Source organism: Bos indicus, chromosome 14, assembly GCF_029378745.1.
Source record: "Bos indicus isolate NIAB-ARS_2022 breed Sahiwal x Tharparkar chromosome 14, NIAB-ARS_B.indTharparkar_mat_pri_1.0, whole genome shotgun sequence".
Taxonomy (NCBI): Eukaryota; Metazoa; Chordata; class Mammalia; order Artiodactyla; family Bovidae; genus Bos; species Bos indicus.
The window spans coordinates 64,863,340-64,882,155 of NC_091773.1; the positions used below are offsets into that span (position 1 = coordinate 64,863,340).

The 18,816-nt window shown below is 39.1% G+C and overlaps 1 protein-coding gene across 14 annotated transcripts in view; it reads right to left on the bottom strand.

Moving 5' to 3' along the window:
* VPS13B (vacuolar protein sorting 13 homolog B) overlaps positions 1-18,816 on the bottom strand; it is an 807,303-nt gene that overhangs the window by 99,873 nt on the left and 688,614 nt on the right. For all 14 annotated transcript variants that reach the window (XM_070803099.1, XM_070803104.1, XM_070803105.1 and 11 more), the window contains one exon: positions 11,957-12,153. In XM_070803099.1, coding sequence (XP_070659200.1) covers positions 11,957-12,153 — 197 coding nt within the window. The remainder of the gene's footprint in view (positions 1-11,956; positions 12,154-18,816) is intronic.

Sequence of the window (18,816 nt, forward strand, 5' to 3'; positions counted from 1 at the left end):
GTTTCATAGGATTACTGAAACCCCAGACCATATTGACTGCCAACCCAATTTTCTTCCATCCACATTTCATATGACTTACGGACAACTTGTTCTCATATTAAAGACCAACACAACTCAGAGTATGACTCTGCTGTTCAAAAGACCAAATGTTTTCAGCATCATAAATCTTTTGTTTTACTTCTCCAGATTGTCCATATCCATATTCCCATATAAGTTAGTCAATACTATTTATTGAATACCCACTGAATACTGTACTAAGTGCCATAAAAGTTATGACCATGTTCAGAAGAACCAAGGTCTCATGGACAATTACACTGCATGTATATTGAGTACACATATAATCAATATATGTATTGGGTCCTCTCTTTATTTGTCCATTCCCCTAACACATTTTATACCAGAAAAATTCGATTAAAATAAATAGTGAAGGCATCTGTAGGAGGGAACAAATTTTTTCAAAGTGGCTGCTGGTATGCGTGGGAAATACGCAGCCTCATTACCTCGCCTCAGTTTGCTCGTAGAAACATGGAGCTGGGGACTGGGAGACGCCAGGGTGCATTCTGGTAATTGTGGCTCATTGAATAGATGCAGCTCCAGTCCCCTTCACTGTCTTCTACCCTCTTCTTGCCAAATCTGAAATTTGCTTATAGCTGTGGTGGAGCCTGGCTCCCACATCCATGACGAGCTTAGAGAAGAAGCACTGGCTTATAGTGTCCTTGGGAGAGCTATGACAGGAAAAACTAAAGAAATAAATCCTAGGTTTTCAATGAAGTCACAGTCTATCTGGTGGTATGAAATATGTAGACATTTACAAACAGTATAAAACGGAACAACCACCGAGGAGTAGGAAAGTTGGAAGGGCGGCCAGAGCAGAGACCTAAGAGGAACTCAGGATGGCGTGGGGGAGATCATGGGGGGTTCTCAAGAGTGTGAATCTTCAGCTGGGTTTTGAAAGAAGTGGTGAAAAGGCTGGTGAAAAGAAAGCTAGGCTTAGTGAGTGTTTAACTTCAAGGAGTTTACAGTGTGGTGGTATTTACTGCAATGTTATGACTCTGTATGCAAAAACCCATTGTATACAGAGAAAACACAACTCTGGGCCAATATGTTTCTGATGAAATGTTATGCACGAAAATGCAGCTAGGTATACTCTTAACACTTCTATAAACGGGCATATTAATCCAAACAGCTTTCTAGGAATTTATTTGTGGAGTTATAAATAAAGATCTCATTTAAAATAAACAACAAGGCCCCACTGTATATAGCACAGGTAACAATTTTTAATATCTTGTAATAACCTATAACAGAAAAGAATATGAAAATATATATATAATACACATTATACATATGTAACTGACTCACTTTCCTATATACCAGAAACTAACATAACACTGTAAATCAACCACTTCACTTAAAAAAAAAAAAATCACAGGTAAAAAAGATCTCACTGGCAAGGTAAAATTAAAATTTATATTTATTCAAAAAGGCCAAACTGTATTAGTTGTATTAATACATGTGTTTTACCCATGTGAACTCTCTCCCTTAAGAAGTTGTTAAAAATAGGGTATAGTGTTAGTCAAAATATTATTAAAAATCCAGGTGAGAGTACTTTGAGATCAGTTCTAAAACTGTAAGCACACAATTTGAGGTGTTTATCTGAAGAATTCTTTTTGCCAACTGCCATTTTTGACACTCTTGATATTTTCCAAAATTTACTTTTCTCTCTCCTGAGAGTAGCAAATACTGTAATAAGTTGAAAAAGTTGCTAAGGTATCACAATCTTTATTTATAACAAGTTGATTGACTTTTTACTTTTCCCAAATTAAATGTACAAATCAATGGTTAAAACAATATTTTTAGGTCTTATAGCAACTCCTAACATATATATTCAAGCAGTCAGTACTCTTTCAATCTTGAAATCCTTCTAAAATGTTACTAATCTATATTTAAAAACTTGAGTTATAATAAAATTAAAATGTCTTAAACATAAAATATGGCACATGTAATATGAATATGCTTTATATTTTGAATCAATAAATTTGAAGTTTTTTGATGTTCACCTTAATTTGATCATCACTAATCAGAAAACTAAGATCATGGCATCTGGTCCCATCACCTCATGGGAAATAGATGGGGAACAGTGGAAACAGTGTCAGACTTTATTTTTGGGGGCTCCCAAATCACTGCAGATGGTGATTGCAGCCATGAAATTAAAAGATGCTTACTCCTTGGAAGGAAAGTTATGACAAACCTGGATAGCATATTAAAAAGCAGAGACATTACTTTGCCAACAAAAGTCCGTCTAGTCAAGGCTATGGTTTTTCCTGTGGTCATGTATGGATGTGAGAGTTGGACTGTGAAGAAAGCTGAGTGCAGAAGAATTGATGCTTTTGAACTGTGGTGTTGGAGAAGACTCTTGAGAGTCCCTTGGACTGCAAGGAGATCCAACCAGTCCATCCTAAAGCAGATCAGTCCTGGGTGTTCTTTGGAAGGAATGATGCTGAAGCTGAAACTCCAGTACTTTGGCCACCTCATGTGAAGAGTTGACTCATTGGAAAAGACTCTGATGCTGGGGGGGATTGGGGCAGGAGGAGAAGGGGATGACAGAAGTTGTGATGGCTGGATGGCATCACCGACTCAATGGACTTGAGTTTGAATGAACTCCGGAAGTTGGTGATGGACAGGGAGGCCTGGTGTGCTGTGATTCATGAGGTCACAAAGAGTCGGACACGACTGAGCAACTGAACTGAACTGAATACACTATAAATGGCTTCCCAGGTGGCGCTAGTGGTAAAGAACATGCCTGACAATGCAAGAGACATAAGAGATGCGGGTTTGATCCTGGGTCAGGGTCAGGCAGATCCCCTGGAAATCCAGGGTCAGGAAGATCCCTTGGAGAAGGAAATGGCAACCCACTCCAGTATTCTTGCCTGGAGAATCCCCATGGACAGAGGAGCCTGGTAGGCTGCAGTTCATAGGGTCACACAGAATCAGACATGACTGAAACGACTTAGCACTCATGAACACACATACACTATAAAAGTAGCATCTGTATGGTTACCTCTTACATAAGGATTAAAAATATCTATGTATAATAAAGCTAAACAGTCAAAGATGAGAACAGTGACGGTGCTAGGGACACTTATAGCAGCTTCATTTCCTTAATTATGATGGAGTTTGATCTGATCCAGATATCAAAAGGTAAAACATAACTTATGAGATGTGTAATAATTAGAAATAGAAAAGCAAAAATGGCTCCAAGGAGCAAAACCTCTCAAATAGTAATACACAGAACTCAAGATTTAATAGTTCAAATAATCAATTAGTTCCTAACGGAAATTCTAATTTTTAAAACAGAGGAAATATTCTAAAAAGTAGAAAGTATGGCAGGAGTTTTACATATCCATACCTTCAATTTAGCCAAAGAAACTTATAGGCTGTCCTAGGAGAAGGCAATGGCACCCCACTCCAGTACTCTTGCCTGGAAAATCCCATGGACGGAGGGGCCTGGTAGGCTGCAGTCCATGGGGTCGCTAGGAGTTGGAAACGACTGAGCGACTTCACTTTCCCTTTTCACTTTCATGCATTGGAGAAGGAAATGGCAACCCACTCCAGTGTTCTTGCCTGGAGAATCCCAGAGACGGGGGAGCCTGGTGGGCTGCCGTCTATGGGGTCGCACAGAGTCGGATACGACTGAAGCGAGTTAGCAGCAGCAGGTGATCCATGGACGGGAATCAATTCCTTTAAACAAGGAGTGTTTTAGTAAGTCTGAATCTTGATTGATCCATAGGCACTGCAGGGACCCAAGCATAATCCTTAAAAATTCACTCCTGGATGTCACTCCAGGTATCCATCAACAATAGCTCTGCAGGTATCCAACAATGATCTGACTTGACTGAAAAAGCCTTGAGCTTTTCTCTGGATCCCTCTGTGGTAATAAGAGTTTTATCATACAGCATAGAGATTAAGCAGAGACTGATGTAAGAAAACCTAGATGAAAATGCTTGAACTGCTACCACTTAAATTGTGAAAGTGAAAGTGTTGGCTGCTCAGTTGTGCAGGAGTCTTTGTGACCCCATGGGCTGTAGTTCACCAGGCTCTTCTGTCCATGTAATTCTCCAGGCAAGAATACTGGAGCGGGTTGTCATTCCTTTCTCCAGGGGATCTTCCCAACCAGGGATTGAACCTGGGTCTCCCACATTGCAGGCAGATTCTTTACCATCTGAGTCACCAGGGAAGCCCCACCACTTATATTGTAATCGTGGGCAAATCATTTCACCTTGCTAAATCTCAGTTTTCTTATCTATAAAGTGAGTATAGTAATTGGACTTGCTTTTTGAGTATTAAAGGAAGTACTACATACAAATTGCTTGGCATACGGTCTATCACTCCATAATAGGAAAAAAAACCTATCCCCCTTTTCCTGATTGGCAAATAGGGTACCATACTGTCTACTTAGTTTAATGTTAATTGTTAGTGATTACCCTCAGTTCCCAAGTGAAAGTGAAAGTCACTCAGTCCTGTCCAACTCTTTATGACCCCATGGACTATATACTAGAGTGGGTAGCTGTTCCCTTCTCCAGGAGATCTTACCAACCCAGGGATGGAACCCAGGTCTCCCACATTGCAGGCGGATTCTCTACAGCTGAGCCATGAGGGAAGCCCAAGAATACTGGAGTGGGTAGCCTACCCCTTCTCGAGAGAACTCGTAATATCATGCTGTCATTCATCCCAGCGCAGCACTACTCTCGACACTGGTTCACCTAAACTCTCTCTTGCCTACTGCAAAACACTGCCCTGTCCATTCTGGGAGAGCGCTGAGTGGACGAGAGAGGACGGGACAACGTGTGCGCCTGCCACACCGTGTTCTCTCTACTCCTTAGAACTGTCTTTCTGGGGGAAAATGTCTTAATTCAGACCCAAAATAAGAAATACACTTCTGCTGTAACCTAGTGCACACATAAAATGGGAGGGGGGACTACTCCAAATATGATACTCTCTGATTTTTTTAAGTTGTGGTAAAATGTACATAATGTGAATTTCACTGTTTTAACCATTTAACAGTTTACAGTTCAGCGGCATTAAGTATGTTCACATTGCTGTGCAATTATCAACAGCATCCACCTTCAGAATTTTTTCATCTTCCCAAACTGAGATTCTATACAACATGGATGGAGCTAGAGATTATCATATTAAGTGAAAGAAGTCAGACAAATACTGTATGATATTGCTTATATGTGGAATCTAAAAAAGTGATACAAATGAATTTAACTTACAAAACAGAAACAGACTTACAGAAATAGAAAACAAACTTAGGGTCACCAAAGGAGATAGTGGGGGGAATGTCATGAGAAAGGGATAAATTAGGAGTTTGGGATTAGCTGATACAAACTACTATATATAAAATAGATAAACAAGGACCTACTGTACAGCACAGAGAACTAATCAATAGCTTGTTACCAACTATGATGGAAAAGAATCTGAAAAAGAATATATCTCAAGCATTTTGCTATATATCTGAAACTGATACAACACTATGAATTAACTATACTTCAATTTTTAAGAAATGGTTAAAAAATTTCACCTGCAACCTGCTATGTTGATTCCATGACCCACTAATGGATTAAAACTACATATGTAGCTTTAAAAAGATGGGAAGAAGGACTGCCTGGCAAAGTCCAACTCCCTGGCGGAGGGGTAAGGAGTTGTTACATTGAGTTTCATTACTAACTAAAAGGAAACAGTAAAAGGATTCAAAAAGATAATTGGGGAAGAATACAAGCATTCCTTACCCAAGGGGCAGAAGACAAAATCTCACGTTTAGTCCTAGGAAAGAACTTTTTGGATATCCTGGATTACATCATTGTGGGAGCAGAAATAAGTGGCAAAGCACTTCTGACCAAGATTATTGTCTGAATGGTTTATGAAAGTCAAAAGGTTAAAAAAATGGTACCCAGGAAATTTATGCACAGACACTCAGTTGTGACTGACTCTTTGCAACCCTATGGGCTGTAGCCTGCCAGGCTCCTCTGTCCATAGGATTCTCCAGGCAAGAATACCGGAGTGGGCTGCCATTTCCTTCTCCACCCAGCAAATTTAGATACATCTAAAAGTACAACTCTAAGCAGCCAAATGGAGGGGAATGGTTATCTAGTGGTCCCAGTGATCTTCTGGTGGAAAGTCCAACAGCGAGAAGAAAGGAAATGATCCAGGGACTTTGCCATCACAACGTTCTTTCTCTGACTCCTGGACTACCTTTACATGTAAGAAAGAAGGCTGAGGAAATGAAGAGCATCTCTCTCTCTCTCACACACACACACAAAGTTATGGACCACTGTCTCAAAGTACATTGAATATGAGCTGACAGTGACATCTTTTATAGGATCTTCAGGGAGTGGGAGAAAAATACTATTATTATTTGTACTCTAAAAACTCAACGGAGTTTTGATGTTCATTGCATGAAGATAGACTCTTTAAGCCACTTCTCTTTCCAGGATGCCTTCCTCTATGAACCTGCATTTTTGGGGTGGAGACAAACAGTTCTTGTTAGCAATCTACTCTCACATGTTTTAACATTGTGAGAAAGTGACCATGTAATATTCAGGAAAAACACCAAAGACTTGGTACAGGTGAACAGAGTTTTTGTTGTTGTTCACTCACTCAGTTGTGTCTGACTCTTTGCGACCCCATGGACTGCAGCATGCCGGGCTTCCCTGTCATTCACCGTCTCCCAGAGCTTGCTCAAACTTATATCCATTGAGTCGGTGATGCCATCCAATCATCTCCTCTGTCATCCCCTTATCCTCCTGCCTTCTATCTTTCCTCAGCATCAGGGTCTTTTCCAGTAAGTTGGCTCTTTGTATCAGGTGGCCAAAGTATTGGAGCTTCAACTTCAGCATCAGTCCTTCCAATAAATATTCAAGGTTGCTTTCCTTTAGGATTGACTGCTTTGATCTCCTTGCTGTCCAAGGGACTCTCAAGAGTCTCCTCCAGTACCACAGTTCAAAAGCATCAATTCTTTGGCGCTCAGCCTTCTTTATGATCCAAGTCTCACATCCCTACATGACTACTGGGAAAACCAAAGCTATGACTGTAGGGACCTCTGTCAGCAAAGTAATGTCTCTGCTTTTTAGTATGCTGTTTAGGTTTGGCATAGCTTTTCTTCTAAGAAGCAAGTGTCTTTTAATTTCATGGCTGCAGTCACCATCTGCAGTGATTTTGGAGCCCAAGAAAATAAAGTCTTTCACTATTTCCATTATTTATTCATCTATATGCCATGAAGTGATGGGACTGGATGCCATGATTTAGTTTTCTGAATGTTGAGTTTTAAGCCAGCTTTTTCACTCTTCTCTTTCATTTTCATCAAGGGGCTCTTTAGTTCATCTTCGCTTTCTGCCATAGGGTGGTATCATCTGCATATCTGAGGTTACTGATATTTCTTCCAGCAATCTTGATTCCAGCTTGTGATTGATTCCAGTCTGGTATTTCATGTGATGTACTCTGCATATAAGTTAAATAAACAGGGTGACAATATACAGCCTTGACGTACTCTTTTTCCTATTTGGAACCAGTTGTTCCAAATTCAGATCTAACTGAACCTGTTGTTCCATATTCAGATCTAACTGTTGCTTCTTGACCTCCATACAGGTTTCCTGGAGGCAGGAAAAGTGGTTTGGTACAGAGTTTAGCATTATCAGCAAACACCTTGTTATAAAATTAACTGGGTATATATACCTAGATCTTCACAGTTATTGTTGTGTAACACAACAACTGCCTGAAACTTATCTTTTATGTAGTCATATACTTCCAGAGTTAGCCATGTGGGGTGAAAGTAGGAGGGTGAAACCAAGCACAAAGTTGTTTTGGTCCATCCGAAGACATCTGGTTGATACTGAACTCAGAGAACCTAGCAGAATAGTCCAAAGCCTGAGACCTGGGTCCACCAGCTCATTTCTCATCTTTCCTTCCAGGTCCATCACTGGGTAAGAAACCATAAATTCCAAATACAGCATGTGCTTGCTGGCCATCGTGTTTGCTCTCGAAATCCACTTTCTACCCTTCCCTGTCCTATTCTCTGCCCCTGACTCTATCAACGAGCCACTTTGTTCTCAGCATGTCTTTTTTTTTTTTTTTTTAAGATTTTTAAAAAATTATTTGTTGTATTAATTTTGGTTGTACTGGGTCTTCGTAGGTGTGCACAGGCTTTCTCTAGTTGGGGTGAGTGGGGGCTGCTCTCTAGCCGCAGTGCACGGGCTTCTTACTGTGGTGACTTCTCTTATTGCAGAGCGCAAGCTCTAGGCGCATGGTTTTCAGCGGTTGCAACATGTGGGCTCGGTAGTTGTACACAGGCTTAGTTGCTTTGCAGTGTGTGGAATCTTCCTGGACAAAGGGTTGGATGGTTCAGCCAGTGGAAGGTGCCCACAGGAGATCAGAAGATGGGAAGAGACTAGGGGGACGGCCTCCATCCCCCTGGCTCCTTCTTAGTCACATTTCCTCACATTGCTGCTACAAAAACAGCTACAATCACGTGTTCTGGGTTAGTTTCAGTAATGGCTGGATCATCTGGCTCTTCCAGGACTAAGAATGGGATGGTTCCTCATGGTTTCTAGCCTCAGGTTACTGTCCTATCCTTTAACCTTGCCAACACTTTGGAAACAGTCTTTACATTAAACTCTCCTCAAGTAATCTGTTTGAGTGTGCTGGCTGTTTCTTGTCAGGACCTGACTAGTAAAAGGGGTTTATTTAAACTTCAGCAGTGGGTAATGGGGATGGGCAAATATATACATGATGAGATTCAAAATAAATAGCTAAAATGGCTATCCTGAAAATGTTAGTTGCTCAGTTGTGTCTGACTCTTTGTGACTGCAAGGACTGTAGTCTGCCAGGCTCCTCTGTCCATAGGATTTCACAGGCAAGAATACTGGAGTGGGTTTCCACGCCCTCCTCCAGGGGATCTTCCCAACCCAGGAATCGAACCCTGCATAGCAGGAAGATTCTTTACCATCTGAGCTACCAGGTATCCTCCAGGTCAGGCCTTAAAGACTGTATCTGCTGTTTCAGTCCAGTGCACCACAAATAGAAGTCTCATAAAGGTCAGTACTATTGTGGAAACTAAGACTGACCATTACCCAATCTTCATTTTCATATGACCAAGCAAACCATTAATTAAAGACAGTAGAAAATAAGTATTACAAATACATGGGGACCGAATTAAAGAGTATATGCCTGTATGGGATACACAGACCAAGGTTTAAGAGACTGAATCTTTTTCCTTCAGTCCTAAGTACTGAAGGCTACCTGTCACCCTTCAGACTGGTTAGCTCCTACCCCTTCCTAAGCGTTCAGCTCACAAATCAGGTTCTTGAGGCCAAAGAGCTAGTTGGGGATGGAGCCAGGACGTAAACCCAGGTCTCCTGACTTGGAATTCTCCAATAAACAGAGCTTCTATTTACACACACACGGTAAACCCAGGTCTCCTGACTTGGAATTCTCCAATAAACAGCGCTTCTATTTACACACACACGGTAAACCCAGGTCTCCTGACTTGGAATTCTCCAATAAACAGCACTTCTATTTACACACACGGTGATGCCGCTATCACCAAGTGTCCTACACTGCCGCACTTTTTGACAATTGTGGGCAGGATGCCTTTTTTTGTTTTTTTTTTAGATTAAGCTTCATGGAACTTATTTTTATGAACTTTCTTCTAGTAATGTACAATGGTCTGATGCATATCCATCTCAAACCATAAATATTACTTAAGATAAGACAAATTCTAATCATGAAAGTGTCAGGTTTTCGCTCAGTTTTAGATCTCTCATGACAGAATATATTGGATCTAATTATAGCAGTTTTATCTCTACATAAAATGTTGAATATTACCAAAGCACTGATGTTTTCCTTCAAGAAACTGGATGAAATTTATTTACTGTCCTTTTTGAAAAATGTCTTAATGCTGGTGTTTTATTATGTTGACTTTTAAACCAGCTCTTTAAATTTAATTTCACTAATATAAATTTCTACCTGAAAAATTTATGTCAAGCAATTTAAAGCAAGATCAATTATGAAATATTAGGCAAGATGAAAAATCCCAGGTGAGGACAAAAGACCTGTGATTACAATGTCAAAAGCCTGGTGAAAAATTGTCTAAATTTGACTGCATAAATTTCCATTCCCTAAAGATTCCACATTTCTGCACTGCTAGATTTTTATGAATGTTTCAGATTCAAAGGACTTAACCTGTTCAATTGATGAAAATGTATTCTTTCATTATTAGAATCAAGAAATGATGTGTAACTTGATACTAATAATAAAACAGTGGTTTGTTTTTAAATCAATTTCATTACCGATAGCTCTGTTTTCTGAGATTTCCTGGTTTCTAACTAGGTAATTTATGCTTAGAAGAGGCAATCTTTCTATCCACCTGCTAACTCCTCACAGGATGGGTGTTCTTTTCACAGCTGCATTTCATATATGTAAAATCAACACCCCACTCCTCTAGCATATTTTCACCAGTCGTACTTTAGTAGGTAATATACTAGGAAGGTAATTATTTTTAAAGAGCCCAAATGACCTAGAAATAGAGTATGTAAAGTATAAGACATATTATTATTAAGCAAACAAAGTAATTAATGAAAAAAAGACTGTGAGGCTACAGACTAAAATGCGAACAGAGGTTTGTATTGTGTGAATATGATGGGTAATGGTATTATTTTCTTTATTTCCCAAATGTTCTTCAAGGAACACATATTATTACTAATTACAAAAGAGAAAGTATTTACAACTATCTATAATATAAAATAGGAATCAGAATACAAAATGGTATGCTATGATTATGACCCTGTAAAGGCATACAATGATGGCAAAAATAAAGGTAAAAAAAAAAGAGAAAACAGTTCAGCTGCAAGGTGTTGGAATAGTGGATTTTTTTTCTCTCTGTTAGTGTCAAAATGGTGCTTGGGAAAGAAAGGGAGGGAGGGATTATATATAAGGAATAAGATGATGCTAAAGCGAATCTGTCAGGAGAATTCAAAGGTAGGACATTGAAAGCGATGGGCAGCAACATCAATATGGGTCCACAGCACACATACCACATGACCCAAGAAACTGTTCCACTTATGGTGATTCAGTGTCTTTTTCTTGTCATTATGAGAGCATAACAGAAAGATATAACAGATATGTAATCTAGAAGGAGCGCTGAAGAACACATTGCTGAAGCCATTTTTTCTCTAATTTAGTGGATGTATTAAGCAAGCAAACACTGAAAGTGGGAACAATTTGTCTCTGTTTTGTCACTAACCAGATATCCTGCAGGAGGTGTGGAATAGGAAGTTCTAGGGACATGATTCAGAATACCTGAAGTCTATAGCTTTCAAGATACATTACAGACAGATAGATTCAAGAGCTGCATAAAGCTCTGGCTATCTGAAATCCTTTGAGTATAAATTATTTTGGTTAGCCAAGTTTTCCTAATGTCTGGAGGTCTGTCTTTTAAAGGTTTTTTTTCTTTTAAAACCATGTAAGAAGGAAATATTTCCAAAATTTATCTTTTCAGAAGGAGACAATTATTTACTTAAACTCTCTTTTAATGCCCCATGGTTAACCATTTACATATACTGATGACTGTCATTAAGACTCTACTGAAGTGTGTATGGCTCTTTTCGTCTACAGTTTTTAGTTCAGGATAACTGGATCTTTGTAGTTTGCCTTTTGCTCTCTTTTCCTTTTATATCTAAGGAATAAGCACTCTGAGAGAGCTCACAGTAAAACAGGAATTTTAATACACAGACTTTGAAACATCAGCTTCTACTTCGCTTCCTGGTTCTCATGCATAGTTCCTACAGATGCAGTTGCTAGAGAGCTGAGATACAGCTAAATGAGGGGCCACCAGACAAGATGATTTGACTATGATTTCCTAGTACAACACCACTATTTCATTTTTCACTTTTTTCAGAGTTACCTTTGGTCATCAGCTCCATTTTGGCTGCTGTTCAAGACAATTCTCCAAAGATCCGAGGATACCAGTTTCTTCTGGTCATTCACAAGATTGATATCTGGCAATTGCAGTTCACAAACTTTGCTTTCAGACAGACTAAATTCTCGAAATGTAACAAAAACCTTCTGGAGTTCATCCCAGTATTCCAAACTACAAGGAATCTATATTAAAAGAAAGAAGATTTTAGAAGTTGCAAAGAGAAACTATGCTTTTGTATTTGTTGACATGCAAATCAAATCTTCATAAAAGTTACAATTTAAAAGGGGAAATAAGTAAAAAGGACAGTAATTTAGGATTTCTTTTCAGTTATATTCATCCTGTTTACCTACTTTATTTTAAAAGGCCCATTCAATAATAATATGTGAAAACAGTCAAGAAAGTTTTTAAATAAAGGAGAAAGAATGGGGAATTAATTCTACCAGATGTTAAATGTGTTACAAAGCTATACTTACTAAAGCTAAAGATAAGGTTGGAGTAGCAACATACAAATAGAAGAATAGAAACAAGAATAATAAAATATAAGTACAGATAAATTTTAGTATATAATGAAGGTACTATTTCAAACAAGTAGGGGAGAGACCGAAAATGAGGTTGCAAGGACTGGTTAGCCTGGTAAAACAAAGTGAGTCCCTACATGATTCCTATATCAAAGTAAGTTCCAAAAGGATCAAAATGTTAAGACTTTAAAGGCTAAAAACTGAGAGCATAAGGGAAAAAAATCAGTTAATATTTATATCATAATAGGGTAAACTTTTCTGTGTGTGGCATGAAACCCAAGGATGGTAAGACAAACAAACCTCACAACCGGTAACATCAAAATTAGTAAAAAGCAAACTAGGATAAAAACAGGTAATATTTAATGACAGATCTAGGGTCCCTGTTGTGATAGCAGAGAACTCTTATAAACCAATGAGAAAGTGATAAGTAAGCATATAGAAAAGTAAGCAAAGGCAGTTGTTGGAAGAGGCCCTGAATGTCCCTGCATATTCTTGCCAGGTTACCGCAAAGGATGCGAGGCCCTGAAAGCTATTAACTGGGGCCGTTTCTCAGGTTGTGTTTGTAGAAAGCATCCTTGAGCGATGAGGTAAAGTTTCTTTCCAGGACAAAGAGCAGACTTGCTCTAAAATGGGTGGATTTGACAAGGTCCAGGTTCCATGCTGTGCCATTTATCTACTGCATGCTGAGAAAACCCTGGGGGCCTTTCTGCATGGCCCCTGTGGGACATGGGGGCAAGAGGAACCAATACAAAGATGATGTTCATGCTGTCTGCTGTGCCATAAGCAATGATATTCTTTGTTTCTGACCAAAGTCTAATATCTTCTGTAAGCATTCATAAAACATTAACAGGCTATTAGTCTGGATAAGGTAAAATCCCAGATGTGGACAGTAATTAATCCACAGAAGAAAAGATATAACCAGTCAGTAAACATGAAAAGATACTCAACTTCATTAATACTTATAGAAATTCAAATTAAAGCAATAATGTAATATTTTTATTTATTAACGTGGCAGTTTGAAACGACAGTTCTAATTTCTGTATAGGTGTAGGAAAAAAAAAGCATTTCTACCCAGTATCTTTGGAGAATAATTTGGCAATATATATTAAACGCTTGGAAGGACACATCTAAGGATTTGTTTTACAGATATTCCAATGCAAGGATGTGTGTATGTGTGTGGATTTACTTCAGTACTATATGAATAAGAAAGTGGAAACATTAAAATATCTGCCAATATGAGATTAAATATAACATGTAGGTCTATAGAATGGAATCTGTACAACCATTAAAACGAACAAGGAATTTCCTAATTATGACCATTCTCAGAGCTGATCTCTACCTTTCTTGTGTCACTTCCATATCTACCACACTCTTCTACCACAGAGGTCATTATACTTTGCAATTCCTTATTTGTGTGTGTCTCCTTTAGCTGACCCTGTGATCCTTGAAGCAAAAATTGCATATTCTTTTAAAACCTATTAGCATCTAAGAGTTTGGGGGACATAACAGTATATTTAGTAGATGCTTTCTGAATGAATAGACTTCTCCTTAATCTTTCTTTCTTAAATAAAGCAATTCTTAATCTTTGGGAATAAATTCTACTGTCATCTATAATAGTTTCTTTTCCTTAAACAGTGACTTGAGCATCCATGTATGGAGAGGAGCTAAATGGAAGAAAGGGGCACAAAATGGATATGTCTAAGAGGCTAACAGAGTGATGAAATGCAGCATATTTTGGTTGGTGATAAGGACAAGTGACATATCAATAAATTCTACTTTCAGTCACCATTTCTTGAAATTCTCCTTCTTGCTTTCCAAGACACACATATTTTTCTAACTTTCTTCTCGCTGGGTCTTTGTTCCTATATTGTCTCTCAGTCTGAAATATCTATAGCATCTTTGGTTTCTCATTGTCTAATGTTTAAATCTTTCCCATTTATCAGGGTCCAAATGAAATACCACCTTTCTTTGAGCCTTTTCACCTCCCAGATGGAGAAATGCTTTCCCTTTTCTGAATTCCAATAGTTTTTTAAAATGGGAATCTGTTTCATAGCTCTTATCACTATACACCTCATGTTACAGTTATTTCTATACATGACATTTTCCCTGATAGACACATTCTTTGAGGGAATGATTTCCATTTGGCTAAGCTTTAGATTTTCACAGCACCTGGAAAACTGTATACAGTGAATGTTCAAAAAATGCTGCTGAATAAATGAATGAATAATTCATGAATGAACGAACGAATAAACACATTCTGAGTGATTCAGTCCATCTCTGGCACACTAAAAATTCCCCACAGAGAAGTATAGAAGATTAAAGCACAAACTTTGGAGTTACATCTAATGGGATTCAATTCCTAGCTCCATTAGCTATGGGTTATTGGGCTAATTAATTTTCCTAACATCAGTACTCATATCCCTAAAAAGAGGATAATAACAGAACTGGCTCATGAATTGTTGTGAGGATTAAAAGAGACAAACATTCTATTTAATAGCACACAATAAAAGCTTAAGAAATGTTAGTTACTAAGTATTTATCCTTCTCATGCGCAAAGAACACTTCTTTTTTATGGATCTATTCCAACTCTCTCCTATACATCAAAACTTAGAAGCTTGGGCATTGTTAAAAGAATCAGGTAGGTTGTGAATAAGAGTCCTGCTTGTTAGATTTCTCAACAATGGGTTGGACTTGTGGAAAGAATAAACCTTGAATCTGGATGTTCAGGAAGCTTGTAATCATAGTTCAATATGGTTTTCTGCTGCATATCTATTAAGATGTGTTCCTGAATGATGGCTATTATTTGAGAGATAAAGGAATATCTCCTTGCTGAACCCCTTTCTAGACTGCCAGTAAGTCAGTCCTTTATCAGTTATGGATAAGATGTGGGAAGTGAGGTGAGACACATAAGAATCTCCTGGGAGAGGGCAAATGAGTTTAGAAAAAACATTTAACATACTTATTGTTTTTTTATTAGTAGTAAATTAACAGAACGTAAAGTTCAAAAATCATCTTCTTGATAGTAAGGTTATATACAAATGGGATGGAGAAAAGACTTGTTTCTGGTACTGTCTCCAGAAGTTCCCCATTAAAATTAACGCATAATAGCTTATGAGAATTGGCTGTCGCACTGGAAAGCAGAGTGAGACATCAAGAGAAAAGCACTACTAAGTTTTGATGTACAGGAGGGAGTTGGAATAGATCCATAATAAAAGGCAAACCCAGCCGGCACCCATCCTGGGAAGCCATCAGGTAGTTCAAGGGGAACGAAAGGGAGCTGCACCACACTGGGGCTTGGGGAAAGAGAAACTGCGAAAGTTCACAAAGAGAGATTTGGAAGAAAGCCAAAGAAAAATTTTATTTTGTTCACAATTTTGTGTGAGGCTGGCTCTGTGGTTATATACTTCAATCGCAACATTCCAGGCTACTCTCAAAATTAGAAAACAGTAGAGAACTTCTATAGACACACATCCTAAAATATGTGTTGTGTGTTCGTCAGGATTTTCCTTGGTTAATAAAGGGGTATTAATAAATGAAACTTCCAAATGAAACTCTGTTGAAAATATTTAAAATTGTGTGTCTATAAGTACATTTACAAAAGTCATATATGAATCCTTTCCACCATTTTAAGAACATTTTTGTCTTGAAAACCTCAAAAGAAAAGCTGACAACAATACTCAGTACAATTAAACATTTTAAAGGTAATTTTAGTCAACTGTCTACTAAAATACATATTGAGCCACAAATTTATAAACCATATAAATATAATCGTCATTTTTTAAATTTCTTCATCATAAAAAGAAAAAAAATCTTGGTATTTCATTGGATAAAATTCTGGCCACAACCCTTAATCACCACTCTGAGACCTTGAGCACCTTATTTAATGACTCCAAGTCTTAGTTCCCGCATTGGTGAAAAGTAAGTAATAAAAACAAAATTATTTTAGTCCATGATAAGGATTCTGGACTTTATCTTAATGCCTATGAGGTAACTTTGAAGGAACAATGCTTAAAGTCAAATTTATATTTTTAAAAGCTTCTGGATACTGTGTAGAGAATGTGTTAGAAGAGAATGAGGTAAGCAAGAACATGAACAGATAATAAGAGGTTAGGACAGTGGTCTATGCTACAAACTAGAAGGCTTATGGTATGGTTGGTGAATGTGGGAGATTCTTGAGACATAAAAACTTGCTGACTGATTAGATACTGGAGAGGGAAGAGTTAAGGATGACTACCAGGTTTCTGGACCAAGCAACTGTATGGGTGCTGATGTCATTTACTGGTATAAGTAAGACTGATGTATCCTGTTGGGGAGTAGGTTTGTGGTACGTATTGGGTGGAGGAGGGGAGAACCTAAGTTCATTTTTGGACAAGCTGAGTTGGAGGCACCAATGAGCCATCTAAGTGGAAATCCTGAGTACGGAGTTGGCTCTTCTAGAATGAAGGAGAGGGAGTTAACTATGTTGATACATAGCTGTAGATTCAACCAGCCTTAACCTTTCATCAAGAGAATGCAATGGAAAGACAGCAAAGAAGCTTATAGTACTTGTTCTCAAGAAGGTGTTTTAAATGATGAATTAAGAATATAAACTGTTTAGAAAGAGATGTGAGAACAGAGCAAGCTGATGGATAGCGAGAAAGCAGAGACTGTTAAGTTTCTATACATTAAAGTTTAATGAATGATGGTAGTGGGGTTTGCCAAGCGAGCAGACTGGAGAGACGGAAAGATTGCTAGTAAGATTAGGATGCTGGAATGAATGATTTAGGAGGAGGGGCAGTTTGGGATGTTGACAAGTTCCAGGGCTGGTGTGTGGGAGTGAGTACTTAGATGGAGCAGAAGAGGAGAGCACTAGAGTGAGGAGCTCAAGCTGGGGTCTGGCTGGGTCTTTTACATGGATGCTGACAGCTGTGAAGAAAAAGGCCAGACACCACGGGCTGAAGACTTCTGAGGATGAGGGAGAATGACCAAATAGTTAGCAGGTGGCTACAACAGAGAGTGGTGAGGAGGATACAATTTGGTGCCACAAGTATCCAAGAAGAAGGAGGTTTTTACAGGAGGGGAGAAGAGTGCAGGCATGTGGCACAGGTGAACAGCAGATCACTTTATCTCCTGAGCCCGAGGCAAAAGTGATGTGGGAGAATAAACCGCTTACACATCAGGGGGTTACAGTGGTGTACAGAGTCCCAGAGGACAGCAGAATTTCATTAAAGGAGGAGGAGAGGAAATTCTTGAAGATGAGGCCGAGGTTTATGAAAGTTCACTAGTCATTGAGCAAGTGTTGCAAAGGGCTCAATGGAAAAGTCTGGGAAGCAGAGGAAGGAGGTGGTTTGGGAAGAGCAGGAAAAAAGGGATACAAATCAGTCTCCAGACAGTCAGTTCAGTTCAGCAGCTCAGTCATGTCTGACTCTTTGCGACCCCATGGATTGCAGCACGTCAGGCCTCCCTGTCTATCACCAACTCCTGGAGTTTACCCAAACTCATGTTCACTGAGGCGGTGATGCCATCCAACGATCTCATCCTCTGTGCTCCTCTTATCGTCTTGCCTTCAATCTTTCATAGCATCAGGGTTTTTTCAAATGAGTTAGCTCTTTGCATCAGGTGGCCAAAGTATTGGAGTTTCAGCTTTAACATCAGTCCTTCCAATGAATACTCAGGACTGATCTCCTTTAGGATGGACTGGTTGGATCTCCTTGCAGTCCAAAGGACTCTCAAGAGTCTTCTCCAACACCACAGTTCAAAAACATCAATTCTTCGGCACTCAGCTTTCTTTATAGTCCAACTCTCACATCCATACATGACCACTGGAAAAACTATAGCTTGACTAGACGGACTGTGGTTGGCAAAGTAATGTCTCTGCTTTTTAATATGCTATCGAGGTTGGTCATAACTTTCCTTCCAAGGAGTAAGTGTCTTTTTATTTCATGGCTGCAGTCACCATTCACAGTGATTTTCAGTGCAGTTCAGTTGCTCAGTCGTGTCCGATTCTTTGTGACCCCATGAATCGCAGCACGCCAGGCCTCCCTGTCCATCACCAACTCCCAGAGTTAACTCAAACTCATGTCCATCAAGTCGGTGATGCCATCCAGCCATCTCCTCCTCTGTCATCCCCTTCTCTTCCTGCCCCCAATCCCTCCCAGCATCAGAGTCTTGTCCAATGAGTCAACTCTTCGCATGAGGTGGCCAAAGTAGTGGAGTTTCAGCTTTAGCATCAGTCCTTCCAATGAACACCCAGGACTGATCTCCTTCAGAATGGACTGGTTGGATCTCCTTGCAGTCCAAGGGACTCTCAAGAGTCTTCTCCAACACCACAGTTCAAAAGCAGTGATT